At 35.2% G+C, this 16,899-nt stretch overlaps 1 protein-coding gene across 5 annotated transcripts in view; it reads right to left on the reverse strand.

Moving 5' to 3' along the window:
• Positions 1-16,899, reverse strand: part of ABCA1 (ATP-binding cassette A1) — a 307,414-nt gene that overhangs the window by 184,374 nt on the left and 106,141 nt on the right. For all 5 annotated transcript variants that reach the window (XM_089804610.1, XM_089804609.1, XM_089804613.1 and 2 more), the window contains 2 exons: positions 11,286-11,509; positions 11,060-11,172 (listed from right to left, as the gene is read on the reverse strand). In XM_089804610.1, coding sequence (XP_089660736.1) covers positions 11,060-11,172; positions 11,286-11,509 — 337 coding nt within the window. The remainder of the gene's footprint in view (positions 1-11,059; positions 11,173-11,285; positions 11,510-16,899) is intronic.

A 16,899-nucleotide genomic window follows, 5' to 3' on the forward strand; every position in this document is an offset into this window, starting at 1 on the left:
GGATTCACCAAATGATCTGAATTTAAAATACACAGATTGCAAGATGTGCGTAATATAAGTTTAATGAAAAGATCAAACAAATACCTTTGCATGAACAAAGGAAATTTGAGTTGTTGTGAGAGGTTAATGAATCTTTTGAGAATTCGTTTGAACCATCTACGAATCTCTCTTTGATGAATGAAACTTGACATATGAGTTGTAAATTTATTCATGTGGCACAATGATACTCAATCAAGATATTGGTGTATCGTGGATGAGTTTAAGAAAATGGAAGGACATGTTTGCTTCTATTGTTAAGCTTAATGAATGTTTGGACCTTCAACAAATGAAAAGTGAAAGATAGAACTTAGAAAGAAATTGTCATATTTGATCTGATGCGAAAGTGTTCAATGATGCAAGAGTGGGAATTTTACATTGTAGGGGGATAATAACCAATGTTTCATTCCCACTTGAACCATCTTTAGAAAGGAGATGTTCCATGACCCTCATGGGCAGATAAGTACTCTTATCTTTTACATTTATTTACTCATTTATTTATAATCCTATACATGCTATAAGAGTTATTTGCCTTGATTTTTTCCTTTATGTCTGAGGATATTCTTGAAGGAAAAGAAGGTTGGCACTTTATACATGCTACCAAATATTGTCGAGACTCAATCTTATGACAATAGCTCCAAAGAAGCTATAATCAAGGATTCATTAGTCATATGATGATCTCGCTAGATAAAGTGAGGCTCGTGAAGTGAATATCTTTAACGATTGAGATTATGAGTGTTCTTTCATGAAGGAGTCTGAAAATTCTTCAAAGGCATCATAGGAGCTCAGAAGATTGATATTCGGAGGGAATCTAAAAATACATGTGATTTTGATGGGCCTACACCTATGCACCTCATGAGTAAGTAACGAATTATCACCACAAAGTCGAAAAATCGATATCAGATTGAGAGGGAGTCCAACCGGCATCCTTGGGCAAAGAGAGTCTCTAAGGGAGTAACTACAGGACCTAACTTCCCTGGATCATTTTTTAGACGGATAATTTTGAGGTGCAATCCCTTGTGAATGATATCTTCTCTATGAGGGAGATGTTCTAAGTGAAATTCCTTGTAATGCATTCCTCTTTGTGAGAGAGAAGTTGAGGTGAAAGCCCTTGTTCCACCCTTTGAATTGGTTCATGGCGGTTACTATTTTGCATATGTGGATTATGTCATGAAAGGTAATGATCTTGCACTAATATATATATATATATATATTGGTTCATGGCGGTTACTATTTTGCATATGTGGATTATGTCATGAAAGGTGATGATCTTGCACTGATATATATATATATTTGGAGGGTAGCTATTGAAAGGTGATGAACTTATCAATAGTTGAACCTGTTATCATCACATACTATATTAAGTTGTTGTTTTGGAGTGTCGAAACTCTTGATAACAAATGTATCATGATTAGACTACATTAAGTTGCTGCCCTATAGTGCCGAAAATCGGATAACTTATTCTTTTGATAAAAATTACTTCTCAGATGTCAGTGCACGTATCAAGTGAATATCACTAAGGTAATAAAACATAAATGATTCAATCCTCCCTCATTAAGAGGGAGTGTTAAAGTTATAGCTTCAGTCAAATTGAAGCCTGTAAGTAAATCAATATAATATGTATATTTAATACATGTATCTCTACATGATATCTGCATAGATATATATATATACATATATACATATATACACATGTCTATCTATACATACACATAGATCACAGGTCATATACAAATCGAGCCTTATATTGTTGTGCCCATATTTATTAAAGATTTTCTTGAGTCGACACCTTGTTTGACTAATCTCATGTCCACGTAGGGACATGACACTACGTGGTGTTGTGAGGTTTTCACACCATCGCCCCAAAACTTTGGGGACCCCCTTTTTTCAAGCAGGCCTTGGCAATTTTCGCGGATTTTTGGAATTTTTCAGTTGCCTTAGCAAATTTTTCGGAGTTATCCAGAGGTTTCGGATTTGAAAATTTTACACCTTGGACGCCTCCGAGCTAGTAAGGGATTTAGTTTGTTTACACCTGGTGCTAAACTTGATTTTCTAGAGCATGTAATTTTATCCTTAGGCCAAAAACAATTCAACAACAACATTATTTTTTATGGTTAAAATGAACACCTGGCAGGATAAAATTGCAAATTTTGGACTCAGATGGATTTTTGAAAATTTGATGTAATTGTACGCGCTTGAGCATTTTCAAAATGAATTTGTTAGATCTAGTTGTTTTCGAAAATTTTGAAATTTTTTCGGTGAAAAGCAATTTTGATAGTGAAATTGGATTTGGAGTTTGAATTTGGACTACTAGGAAAAGGATTTATTTTGCTTAAAAATTTGAGATTGCATTTGTAAAATTGAAACTGGGTTAAATTGCAAAATCTCATTAATTTGGTTGAAATTTTGCCTAGAGGATTTTAGAAATGTTAAAGGAAATTGGTAAATTGGAATTAAAAATTGATTAGCTTGCTAAATTCGATTTTAATGATATTTTAATTGCCAAAACATTATTAAATGTAAATTTTGACATCTCCTAGGCTTACCTTGTTTCTATTTTCCAATTTCGATCAAAACTAGCAATTAAATGGGCCAATTTCACCATAGAGCTAAGTAATTTTAATGTTACATTTAAATCTGGGCCATTAATTAAGGGACTAACTTAATTTTGTTTTCCCTCTAGGCAGGTCGGCCCACTTCAAAGAGGCAAAAAGTTAATGTTACATTTAAATCTGGGCCATTAATTAAGGGACTAACTTAATTTTGTTTTCCCTCTAGGCAGGTCGGCCCACTTCAAAGAGGCAAAAAGTTCGATATAAGTAGGGGCTTCCCCCCCTCTTATTTCCACATTTATTCTTTCCATCTCCTCTTGCAAGTTGGAGCAATTTTCTTCTAGGGGCTGTGATTTTCTTCTTCAGCTATGGCGATTTTTATTTGGTTAAGAGGTAAGGCAATTTAAGGTCTAATTTTTGGCAAGTGTGGGCAATTTTTGTGGGAAGTTGAAATTCTGATTTTTGCTAGGGCATCACTTTTTGCAAGGAGGATTGAAATTTCCGATATTTGATTTGGATTTGAAGAGGGCCAATTATTGGTAAAGGCAGATTTAAGGTAAAATTCTATTCATTTTTAGAAGTGAAGATTGGTTTTAAAAGCGAATTCTATTCCTTGATCTTGCTTGGTTCGTTTCCTTTATTTTCTTCTTGCACTCATCATCCGCCACTTTATTATTTCCATTGATAGGCTGAAGTTGGGAGATATAAGTGTAGATTTCATGATAGGACACTTGGAGAGGCAAAAATAAGCTAGACCACCCCAAGATTGAAGTTTGGAGATTGATAAGTGTAGTCCATCCTAAGGTAACGAAGAGGCAGAAATAAGTGGTAGTCACATCCCTAGGAAAGACATTTGGAGATTGATAAATGTAGAGATACGACTTGGAGAGGCAGAAATAAGCTAGATTCCATCAATAGAAAGAAGGTTGGAGATTGATAAGTGTAGTCCATATCATTTAAAACGAAAGGGCAGAAATAAGTGTTTAGAATGGTAGATGTTAGTGCAAGCAAGAACCGAAATAGAACGAATACCAAAAAAGACAAGGAAGACATGATGCCTAAGACCACCTTTTTCTCGAAAGTGAGGTGAATAAGTGATACCAATATCGGCACGGTGAACATGGTACAGTTGAAGGATAGATTGAAGGAAGGACAATCCCCCATGGCAAAGATCTACAAGAGTAGAATTGTACATGCGGCGGCTTTCCCTCCTACCTTGCCTTGTCCGGAATTGGTAATGGAATGTGCATCCCAGTTTGATATTGTGACCAAGTCTATCATTTTTGATGAAGGGAAGAGAGTGTTGGCTAACATCAACAAACAAGTGATAAAAGAAGTATTAAATATTCCCTAGCATAAAGGCATGACAGTGGTAATGATGGATCAGGTTGCCAAGTTATTTCAAGATAATCAGGAGGCTTCATTCATCTAAAGTAGAATTGGTTGCATGAAGGCAAGAAGGGAGTTACCAAGTTGTCAAAGCTCACCACGTCAGATTTCAAACCGAAGTACGGCAATCTTATTGTGCTTTGCAACCGAATCATGGGCATGGCTCAAGGTATGCAATTCGAGAACTGGGTGTACTATTTTATTGATGAACTTGAAAATGGAAAGAGAAAATTTGATTGGGCTAGAATTATAAGTGAAAATCTAAAGTTGCAACTTAGGACAATGCAAAATCAAAAGCAATTCTATATCGGGTCTTATCTATTTTATTTTATTTAGAGGCTGTGAAAATTGAAAAGTGAATCTCAATGAAGAGTGAATCTCAAAGAAGAGCAAATTTGGAGGAAGTGATTTGAAAATATTTGAGGCTAGGTAAGGCTTGGCTATTCATGCAAACCAAATTCGAATAGGAAGGTTAGAAAAGACCAGGAAGGTTAAGGAAGGCAAGGATAATGGAGGAAAGTGAGACGAAAGGTTGAGAGAGGTCAAGTTCGATTTCAAGGTGGTGGCCAAGAGCAAGACTCTGAAATTGCAAGGAGGTTCGCGCCTAGGCAAGCCACCAAGGTCAAGGTAAGATTACCCCAAGTGCATGAAGACCTCACCCTTTCAAGGTCAGAACATCAGGTACAAGCAAGTTCAAGTGGTGATGAGAAAGTTTCTAAGGACGAGCTCAAGCATCCAAGGCTTCACCTCATCTCAAAGATTAAATAAATTTATAAGGTTTAGGAGGTGCAATTTCATGTGCATACAATCAAATCATGCCAAGTGTCCTATAATCTAATTGGCTGACAATTTTTTGTAATTTTCTCACTGGCTCACAAAGTTGGTTCCCTCATGTAATTGTTTGAATGATGGTAACCCTAATTAGGGATTGTAAGCTTTAATCTTGGCCCTTAATTTTGCCTCTTTATCTTGGCCACTCGTTGTAATTTTGAGCCTCTACATAAGGCCATTTGCTCTCATTTGTACGGGGTTGAAGAAAATTGTTGCTTAAGATAATACCACAATTGCTTCTCTTTATCATTGTTGTGACTTTCATGGTAATTAAGAACACTTGGTGTTATTGCATGGTTTCTACTTCTAATAGTTAGATTTATATTTCATTAAAGTTGTTAAAGTAGATTTTATTTCAAGAAAGTTGTTAAGAGTAAGAATAGATGGATTGTTGTATGGTGATATTAGTGGATGTTTGATAGGGATCTATAAACTAGGCTACTAGCATCCTAGCGGCTGGTTAAGAAGCCTTGCGTGGTAATCTAGTCTTTTTCCCTAAAATCATTGCATCTATGGAGGTAGAGCCACTGGTAATCTTTCATCAAATTTGGTCACCGTCAATTTGCTAATCTTTCCATTCATAGTAGAGGTAAAGTAGCAAGTAGGTGAGTAGTTGGAGTTCACTTAAGAAGAAAGTTAGGAAGGCATGTGATGCAGGAGCATCTTGCATTGGAAAATTATTGGAAAAAAAAAAAAAATTTGAAAAAGGAAAACAGGCAAAAAAAAAAATTCTAGAGGAGAGAGAAAAGTGACGAAAATTAGAGGAGAAATAATAAAAAATAAAAAAGAGAAAAGAAAGGAAAAGAGGATTTTTATTTTCGAGGTGCATAGGTGGCATAAAAAGAAAAATAAAAAAAAATAGTTGTCATTACATTAATCGAGGTGTGTAGGTGGCATCTTAGAAGCTTGTGGAAAGTTTCTTAAATCTTGCATTTAATATTTGTTGTGATCCATAAAGGAAATGTAATTTTCTAATTGGGCCACATGGTGGTGCTTAGTTGTAATTCCAGAAGGTTATGGAAGTTTTAGAAGGTTGTGGATAATGTGTAGGAGGAATTCTAGAAGGTTGTGGATAAGTCATGCATAGGGTGGTAAGTGCCTATTTAAGCAAGGCATATGAGCATTTCTAATCAAGCTCAAGGAGTAGCTTGAGGAGTGGAAGCTCAAGGAGAAGCTTTGGAAGGAAATCTTGGAAAGGTCAAAGTTTGAGAAGTAGAAGCTAGAAGGTGTGAAGACTCTTATTTAGGATTTCTCTTATGTTGAAGAAGTCATATCATCTTGTGGGTGTTGTAAGAATTTTTCAAGTATAATAAAATTATTTGTGAAGCATTTTTTTTTTTTGGTCTCTATATTGTTGCATTCTTGGTTGTGAGTTGTTAGAGTGGTGTGGCCCTCTATCAGCATGAGTCATTTGAACACGTACCCTCCATCATCATCACCATCAACATCATTTGGTGCTAGTATACATTGCAAAGCTAGATTCGTCATCAACACACCAAAAGTCCAAGTTATCTTCGAATGAATAACGTAAGCCCGCCTATGTGATTAACCAACAAATCACATTAATATAACTGAGTTGGTATCCACAAGTGTAAGGAACCTTGGATTTTTCTCATGTTCTTCATGAGTATTTACTTTTCAAGAGAGGGATTGAGTGTTTGATATTCTATATCAAGTATTCAATTGCTATATGTTATGTAGTGGTACAAAAATGACATCAACATGTGGTACGTAGAGTCATGTCTCCACATGGGCATGACTCTTCGTGTCTCTATTTATAATAATACCTGTCGCTGCTTTTGAACAATCATCAATACACGGCATGCATTGTATATACAACAACAAATAAATATCATAACATTTCTACAGTTGATCAGAGACTTTTTTCATGCACCAAGTCGCACACTTATCTGAAGATAATTACATCTAATTTAGTACTAGTTTGGATCAGTCACTATTAATAACAAGTATGAAAATATAAATTATTCATATAAGATTTCCAGTTGAGCAATAGTAAAATCATTCTTCCTATTCTATATCAGAGATCCTATAACCCTTTACAATATCCCCGTTATTAAATAAAATAAATTAATAACTTTATTTGGGGTCCCAATTGATTTTTTGCATATCTCAGGCACATCTTTAATTTTCTGTAAGTGTAGGTGTTTGTCATGTCATGTGTCAGCACGTTGTTTCTCCCTCGAGAGTTTTCCTTTGACAGGATATATATGTCCGTCGAATTAGTTGTTGTAGGAATGATTTGGGGATTATTTCTTTGTATTTGCGAATTCCTGTTGGAGTTTTAGCTTGTTCGCCATTTTGGAAGTGGAAGATCTTCCCTAATTGGTTTTCCAGTTTTGGTGGGATTCAACCCTCACCCTATTCCATCACCTATAATACTTTGCACAAATCTAACAAATCGAAGCACCATCTTTATCTGCAAGCATTAATTGGAGGTTATTTGTATTCAATATCTATTCATGCTTGGCATTTATTTGATGAATTTGGTGTTCTATTATCATTTGTATATAAGTTTGTATTCTCTTTCCAATCTCTGTTCACACCCTTCGTGCATCTTCAACCTCCTAGTATGCCAAACTTAGTACGCCATCCTTAGTATGCCAATCTTAGCACGCCAACCTTAGTACGCCAACTAGTACATCAACCTAAGTACGCCAATACACCAACATCTCGATATGCCAACCTCCCACAAGGATGGGAACATTACACCATTTTCTACAAGCAGAAGATGGCATTATGTCATCTTCACTATCTCCCACATCATTAGTCGCATCGCTGTATGTTTCCCCTTAGCCAATTGAGGAAGTGTTCCCACCACCTATGGATTCAGATAGATTATATATTCCTCACCTAGACCAAATTTTACGTTACTTCCCCCTCCAAGAAGTGGAAGTTGTGGAGGATTTCATCTTTTCAAATGCCCTATTTACTACAAGACTTCAAAAAGATATTAAGAAACAATCTCTCAACTTTCTTTAGATATACAAACTAGTGGTACTTGGCACTTTATCTTTGGGAAGCCAGCATCCTCTAGTGCATGGGATCTCTACAAATTCTACAGTTCACAAATGATCACCTCCGACTTCCAACACAATCAAACGTAACAACTCTAAACAACCCTTGGATATTACTACTTCTCACATGGATGTAGAAAGACCTATTTAAGACATCTCTCACAACTACCCCAACATCATTGTTCTGCTTCTTTGCATTGGCATGGTTTGCCTCTTCAAAAAAGGAATATCCACAAGGAAGTCTTCAATTGGGTTATAAACATACATAACTCATTTTCAATTCAAGAAATTCAGCTCTGAGAACCTTTAAGTATATTTTCATTCAGTTTCACTGCATAGTGATGCAGGAGCATCCAAAGGTATAAGGGCAATCTTGTGTCACCCAAAAAAATATACTTAGACTTAGTTTCTATTTCATGTGTTTTTATTTTTGGATACCCATTTGGGTCAAATAAAGGTTCCAACTCTCACAGTTCCACTATCAGTGTTTGTGTAAATCCCGAAAAAATAGGAGTATGTAATTGAGCCATCATTTTGGTGAACTAGGAGGTGTAAATTGGCTAGATGAATGTAATTGTAATTTAGAGCATTCCAGAAAAAGAATCAGGTCAAAAGGCACCACAGTTTGAAAGTTATTGCAGTTTTTCGGGTTGTAGAGACCTCCTAAGAATGCTTCAAAGTCAGGTTAGGGGCATTAAATGACCTCGAAAAGGGCCGAAAAATGGGGGACGAGCAAAGCTGGTCCATAAGGCTATAGAGCGCTTCGAGAGCTTTCCAAAAATGTAAACGGTTCGCCAATCGGAGCTACGGTTCAAAAGTTATGCCTCCCCGAAGTTCGGTTACCAATTCTGGATTCTTCTAGATTTGCGTCAACTTCTAACGCAGCTTCTGCAACCTTCTATTTGGTCGGTGGATGCCTACTAGCACTTTCTAGAATGTACTCCTAGTCCTTAACCCTCCGGGGTCTATTTAAGGAGATTTTTGGCATTGTAAAAGGCAGTTCGAAGTGGAGTTTGAGAGGAGGTACTGAAACGAGAAATTATCTCCACATTTATGCTATTGTAAGCCCTTAGGGCAAGTTTTGAAGTTTATTTTCTCTGTACTGAATGTACTAGCTTATTTTTTAGTTAATACAATTTCCCTTTTCTGTTGTGTCCATTCTATTCTTGGGTTGTGTCCCCATCACATAGCTTCCCCAAATTTCTCATATTTGTTCTTCTGTAACATGATAATGCACTGCCTGTTTGCTTGCAACGAATTTCAGATGCTCCATCCACTGAAAGATCCCTGATGGATCTCTGTTGCAAATCTGTTGTAGATTTATTTTATTTTTGTTTTTTTACTGTTTATTAATGTTTTCTTGTAAAACTAGACAGAAATGCAAAAGAGTTTGTTTGTTTTTGTGTTTTTGATGATTATTCTACATACAAATGAGAAGTAACAAATGGCAAGAAAAGAGTCTGAAAATAAATAACAATATGCAGTAAAGTCAGAGTTGATACAAATCGTACCAGGCAGATCTCTGAATTAAAGAGCCAAATAAAAGATCCAGTACATTTTCTCTAACAATGACGCCACAACTGGCTGATGAAAACGGGCTGATAACATGCAAGATTCTGCTGCTGAGTAACCGATTTTTCTATGTATCCAAGTGCTGCAAATGACAAAGTACGGCTGCAAGAAATGGCAGTTTATGGCTGCTAGAATTCACCTCCCATACGCCAAAGAACATGCCCAACAAAACAAACTGTAGGCCCAAGCTGAAGTGGAGTCTACCTTCCTCCTGAATACTGTTGAAATTACTGACAAACCAATACCCAATGCTGCTGAGGGTTACGTCCCAGCCAGCAATTACCCTGGGGTTTGCGTCCCAGAATGCAAATCGCTCAAGCAGAGCAAATCTGAAAAGAAGTGTTTGAAGAATATGCATAATCATGAGAAATGGCGCCCATCTCCTTATAACCCCTTGCAAAGCAATTCGAACCCTAAAGTGACCCCCAATTGGCATTGGCTATAAAAATGAATTAAATCTTATTTTAAAGTAACCATGTCACTAGAAAATTACCTTTTCCACCATAGTAATAAATCCATTCACCGAATTGCCTTGAGACCAAAGAGGAAGATTTAGAGAATTTCAAGACCTTTCCAACGAGCTATCATAACATGGGATACGCATCCAGATGAGGCCAAAATTCCCTTATTACTTCAAAATGGCTATTAACTTAGCCTTATTTAAATATTAAACACTAATTTAGGAAATATTAAAAATATAACCCAAATAGCCACAAACTGCCCAACTGACATCACAAACCATAAAATCATCCTGTCATCTGTCTGTGACTGAAGTCGGAAATCAAGGATCCACTGGCAGTCTCATCCCTAAAATCTAGGGATGCTCCTAAAATTTAAGAAACAAGCCCTATACCTCTGAAACTGAACCCAAAGGGTCATCTCATGGAAACCCAGCCCTGGGCATGATCATACCTCCTAAAAAGTAGGAATGAACCCCATAAATGTAGGAACTGCCTCCTAAAAACAAGGAACGTCACCCAACTGATCAATACCCACCAGAAAACCAAGTCCCCAACACTGAATAACCATACTGGGTCTCTATCCAACCCTGACAGCCTACAAGACCCCATAATAAGCTGACTCACATGTCTCTGTTAGACTGAGCTAGAGTGGGGACATGACATCCACAAAGCCTCATAACTCAAAGTTCATGCAATTGGCATAACTTTGAAAAGGCCACAATCAATGCATGGTAAATTACTAAATCTTGTTCTGTAGTTTCAAGTCTGAAATCATATGTTCACTGAAGTTATCCCTCTCCTCCAGGCTATGTTACAGTATTTTAATACCTACCCTATAATAAAACTGGAATAGCATGTTAATTTGCCAACTAATTGATTACAATAAACTATTATAATACTCAAACTATAATGCAATATCAACTAGATTTTATAAATCTAATTTCTACATCTTATTACTCTTCACAAATAAAGCAGGTCCTGCATGAAAAAATGTTCGTTATTCTCATGCACATGCTCTGATTAGAAGCATGGTACAAAAATGTCTCTACTGTGAGGCAGATATTGGCAAGAGAAATTCTCATTGGAAATGACCAATTTACTGTCATAGTTATACAATATTTTGAAATTCTCGATCCCTCATCTTTTCTGACCAAGATAAGGATAATACATAAAGAAAGCCTACCAAGAAGTGCGAGAATTTGGTTTTCATATAAAGATAGCTCCAGATCATTTACAGCACAGCATTTTCCTTTTGGAGTTTTGTAAACCTTCTGCAGGTTCCTTATCTGTATACAACTGTAGGTTGAAAAACATATTCAAGAAAGACAGCTGGCATAATCAGATTAGAGAAAGAAATAGAACTATCAAAACTTGAATTTTTCCTTTACTTCAAATATTTGTATACATACCGCCCATCATTTTCTTGCTGTTTTAGATCAGAGCTAACAGACTCAATTGAAGGCTCAAAATATTTTTTCCCTTCATTTGAGTGATCATTTTTCCCCAAATTGTCATCTCCACAATAATGTTTAATACCACCACCAAGGATGGGCTTTCTGCTCTTTTCCTTCCAGAACCCCAAGGTGCAAAAAAAATTCCATGGGAGTTGAACACCATAATCTTGAGGAAGTACCTGACATTAAAAAAACAAAAAATTCCAATACAGGAAAAACTATCAGCATAGTGGAGAAATAAATATTTTCATCATATTCAGGTACAAAAAAATTATATTCTATAGCCACCAAGATTACAAGGTTCCCATGACATGTTACAGTAAATTTTAGAGATAATGTTTCATCAATTAGAGAGTATGCAGACTATTATTATTTTTATATTAGGTACTTATTTTTTAATAATATAGGTTTTATAAAATCGTTTATGTTCTTGGTTCTTCTATTGCGTTTTTTATGATATTCCACCCACTTAATAACTAAAGAAATTATCTCAGTTGTATTTATTACTTTCAAAAGAAATATGTTAAAGTACAATATAGATAAAAGAGTAATAATCAAGCACTTAAATACAAGTTATGTAGTGGCCAGCAAGTGACGCAGGAGCATTGAGGTCCACAAACAATCTTGCCTCGGATGATAAGACTTTTGGTAGCAAAGGAATCATGGAAATCAAGGGATCTTTCCAAGTTTCAAACGGCTTTGGAAGCAGCAGAAGGCACTCACATCTGTGATCACCCTATGATAGGGCTGCAAGGAAACATGCAAGGTTAGAAAAAAAGTAGGCAGATTCTTCTAGTTTGTCATCCTGGTCCACATATTTTCTTGGTTGCATTCAGTTCCTATTCGATTTTCATCAAACACCTGATGTGCTTAAAAGCTCCATGAAGATTTGATTAGGAATTTCAAACAGCCAGAGATTGGGAAGGTCAAATGCCTGTTTATCTTGAACTAACAACCCATCAGAGAAGCCAACAATATTTTCGCCAACGACCAAAGAAAGTTTAATAATTAGAAGCTCATATCCAATCATTCACATGGTATTTTGTGATGTCCCCAATTTACCGTTCAGGAGTATGGTTATGTAAGCTCATCATTGTGACCCTCTTGAGTTAACACTTGGTATTGATGATCTCTGATTGGTCGACTTACTATCTATAGGAAGTCAGGAGAGTTGGTTTCTATTTCTGGCAGTGCACCGTGGTGATGCCTTGGTCTAGCTATTTCATTATTCTCAGAGTTTTGACAAGAAGAGCATAATGGAAGTTATTTATGAAGTTTTACTTAATTAAATAACTTAATGAGATATGCTTTAAATGACTGGTGTAAACATGAAGCCTCTTAAGTGAAAAGAGTTAATATGAAGCTTGTAGCTGTTGAGTGTGAAGGTGAAGCCATTTTGAATTAACTTGTTATAAAAGCCCATTCATAAGAGCTGGAACGATTCATTCTTGAACATATTATTTTTGAGCTTTGATATTTGCATGTGATAAGGGTTTGAGGAGTTTTCCTGATGCATGAAGGAAATGGTGATTCTTTACAGCGAATGCACTTTGAGTTGGTCAGTTCTTATACCAATGAATTGTGCCTCATGTTGCTGCATTTGTGGACTGTGGAATTGGAGCAATTTGCATAGGAGTCTGATTGTAATTACTGCGTAGAAATGACTAGGAATTATGAGCCTTAGAGATTAACAGCTTCAAAACTTGCCAGCCTCTTTGCATTAAGGTAGCGTGAGGACTGAATATGGGACTGTGTTCGAGTATATAGCAGCAGCGTTTGTTCATACAGGATGCAATAATAATCCCAGGTTTATATTTGAATGACGGAAGGTCAACATCTCATCTAGAGATCAATTTTGTGTGTTATTCTTAATCAACTGGCATCCAGTGTTTCCCTTTTGCATTACCCAATTTTTTGCATGTGTTTCAGAATTAAGCATTGTATATATTTGCATGTGTTTGCATAATAAATAAAGGAAGTTCAAAAATATTGCAATTTACTTTTAATGCATTGTTGTTCTCTTTCAAATTCTGTGAAAAACCCAAAAAAAGCATATATCTCAAAATACAATACTTCCAAAAAAGCACAAAACAACAATTCTTCAGCCTAGTCTGAAAAGAGCCAGCAGGGCTCATTACATATTTAAGGTAAATAATGTTAATTCTGTAACTCTGACATCATACTGGTCTGATTGTACAGATCATACAGATCTGATAAAGCATGAATTTCCTTTATAGCATTAGCCTTTAAGATATACTAAACTATAAAACGAATCGTAATCCTTTAGAAACACTAAATTTAGTTAATTTAATCTAACTATTAGTCAGCAAATCGAGACGCTGATCTTGGCAATATAATATGTCTTATGGAGGACCACACTAGAAAGGGTCATGTCCTTTGTAAGGACATGTCCCTTGGGTTTACTATAAAGGAAGGTAAGAATGTGGATAGAGGACACACAAATACAATTAAGTCTGCTCCTCTAGCATTACTGCCTTATGTGATTTATAGCAGTGATAAAATCATCTTCAGAATAATTATTATACTCCAAGAAGCACTACATATATAGTTTTGTATATTCAAGACCATCTTCAGCATTAAGAAAGGCATTATATCAGTTTGATTTATAGCAGAATTTGCAGAAACTTTACATGGCATCAAAGCTTTGGTAGTCGAACCTTGGCGTCTGCAAATTAATAATCAGACTAAATTCATATCTAGCATCATTCTTCTACCTACAATGACTGCAACGGCTAATGGAAGCAGACCCAAAGATAGATTTGATGGTAAAGATCATTTCATTGCATGGAAATTCAGAATTATGATGTCTCTTGACGAAAATGATGTATCACAATTCGTTGATAAGGAATCCAAACAACCTGATATTGAACATAATAAAACTATCTGGATCAAAGGAAACAGGAAAGCCATGAGAATCATTAATGCTGATAGGCATTCTACAATGGCAGAATGGAGGAGTGGGATGGTGTGAGCGTGTTAATGTTAACTTTTATTCTTCTAGATTAAATTTGGCAACCATCTACATGTCAAAAGTTTAAATCTTATTATAAATAGAATATACTTTTAAAAATAATTTAATAAATATAACATAAAATATCCGTTTAAATTATAATATTTGGAGATATAAATCATCCATTTTTTAAGAAATTAAAATAAAAAGCTTAATTAGTAAAAAACTAAATAAATGGAGATAAAGGAAATATAAATAATTTTAGAGTAGTAAATTAAATTATAATTGTTTTGTAGTAGATATCTATCGACATTTCTTTAGATAGATTTATTTAAGATATATATACTAGTATTAGATAGAGTAAAAAATGAAATAGAACCTATGCTAATGAAACATCAAACGACATTCAAAATGATGAGTGCACTAATCAATGCATATGAGGTTAATAATGAGACCAAAACCCTGTCACTAAAAAGGCAACTAAATCATATAAAAATAAGGAAGGGAGAATCTAAGAATTCATACTTCCTAAGGGTGGCTAGTCTAAGAGATGAACTTACAAGCATTGGGTACATAATTGATGATGAAGAATTAACATTAATGGATGCATTACAAGATTCATCGGAAATATTCTCACAAGGAGAGTGCTAGAGACAAACTTCTAGACTTCAATAGACTTAAAGGAGATTGCCTTCAAGAAGACTCTAAGCAACACAAGAATGGAGGAAAATTGAAAACTGTGAATAAAGAACTTCAAGTTCTCAACATAAATTTTTATAAAGGTAAGAAGAAGCATTTCAAGAGGAAGAAGGGTCATCAAAGAAATGACAAATCTAAAAAAGATTTATCCAAAATAAAATGCTTCAAATGTAAAAAAATTGTACACTATAAATCTAATTGCCCTGAAAATTCAAAATAGCAAGTACACTGTACAAACGTTACTCAGAAAGATAAAAATTATGATCCTGAGAAACATGTATTGTATTTAGCATTATCAAGTGAATTATCAAGCAAAGCTTGGGTAATTGATAGTGGATCATCTTGACACATTACAGGATACAAAGAAGTACTAGACTCATTATCAGAAGCAATTTATCACGAAGTTACCATAGGTGATAATTCCACTCATCCTGTCAAAGGAATTGGGAACTGCACCTTGAAGCTTAAATCAAGCATTTCTCTTCATCTCAAAAGAGTACTCTATGTACCAAGAATCAAGAGGAATCTAATCTCTGTTATAGCACTTGAAGATGATGGAAACAAAGTTGCATTCATGGATGGTAAAGTAATGACTTGGTCTAAGAACTCTTCATTTAAGAAATTGAAGTTAATTGGTCAACAAAAGGGATACCTGTAAGAATTAAATACAAAACCTAGTCAAACTATTCAAGCCTTAATTCATAAAGCTATTGATGTAAACAAAATATGGCACAGAAGTTTAGTACATCTAAATTTCAAAACTTTATCTACTATGGAAAAGATGGTTATTGGTTTACCTAAGTTGAATAAAGATCATTCGAGCATATGCAAAGGATGCGCTTTAGATAAGAACACCAAAAATCCATTTCAAGGTAGCACTAGAAAAACTATCAATGTTTTAGAATTAGTCCACTCAGATTTATGTGGACCTATGTTTGTTCCTTCCCTTGGAGGATTCAGGCACTATATACTATTTATAGATGATTTCTCTAGGAAAATATGGATTTACTTCTTAAAATGTAAAGAATCCGAAGAAATACGTAAGAGATTCAAAAAATTCAAATCCTTAACTGAAAACCTATTAGGATATAAAATTAAAACTTTTAGGTCTGACAATAGAGGGGAATACACTTCATATTTGTTTAAAGATTTTTGTAAAGAAGCAGGAATTAAGAGGGAGGAAATTGTTCCTTATAACCCAAGGCAAAATGGCGTAGCAGAAAGGAAGAATAGAACAATTATAGAAGCAGCAAGAGCTATGATACTTGATCAAAATTTAGATTATTATCTTCCGACAAAAGCCTCCTGTATTGTTGTCTATATGCAAAACAGAAGTCGTCACTCCTACCTTAGAGATAAAACTCCTGAGGAAGTATTTTCTAAAGTTACACCAAATATAAGTCATCTTACGATATTTGGGTGCCCTGTATACATACATGTTCCAAAAGAAAAAAGAACTAAGTTAGAACCCTCCGAGAGGAAACGTATTTTTGTCAGGTATAGTGAAACATCTAAAGCATATAGAGTTTACATACCTGGTCAGAAAAACATTGAACTTAGTAGGGATGTAATATTTGAAGAAGATTAAACATTCAAAAGAGCCCTAAGTTCTGAAGATCCAACACATAGACCTAAATCTGAAGAAAATCATTAATTTGAATTTCAAAGGGAGAACATTGAAGAAATTGAAGATGAAATTCAAAATCCTAATCTTGAGAAAACTCAAAATACTAAGAAAGTACCACTTTGGGCTATTAAGACTATAGAGGAAGCACAAGACTTTGTTGCACCATTTGGAACCTTCAGAGAAAGAAAAAGACCCAAAATATTTTCTAGCTATGTAGCAAACATGAGTGATTTATCTAAATCAGAACCAAACAATAGTTTGGATGCTATTAA

The sequence above is a fragment of the Cupressus sempervirens genome, chromosome 10 (assembly GCF_028749045.1).
Source record: "Cupressus sempervirens isolate cs-2001-9-10 chromosome 10, ASM2874904v1, whole genome shotgun sequence".
Taxonomy (NCBI): Eukaryota; Viridiplantae; Streptophyta; class Pinopsida; order Cupressales; family Cupressaceae; genus Cupressus; species Cupressus sempervirens.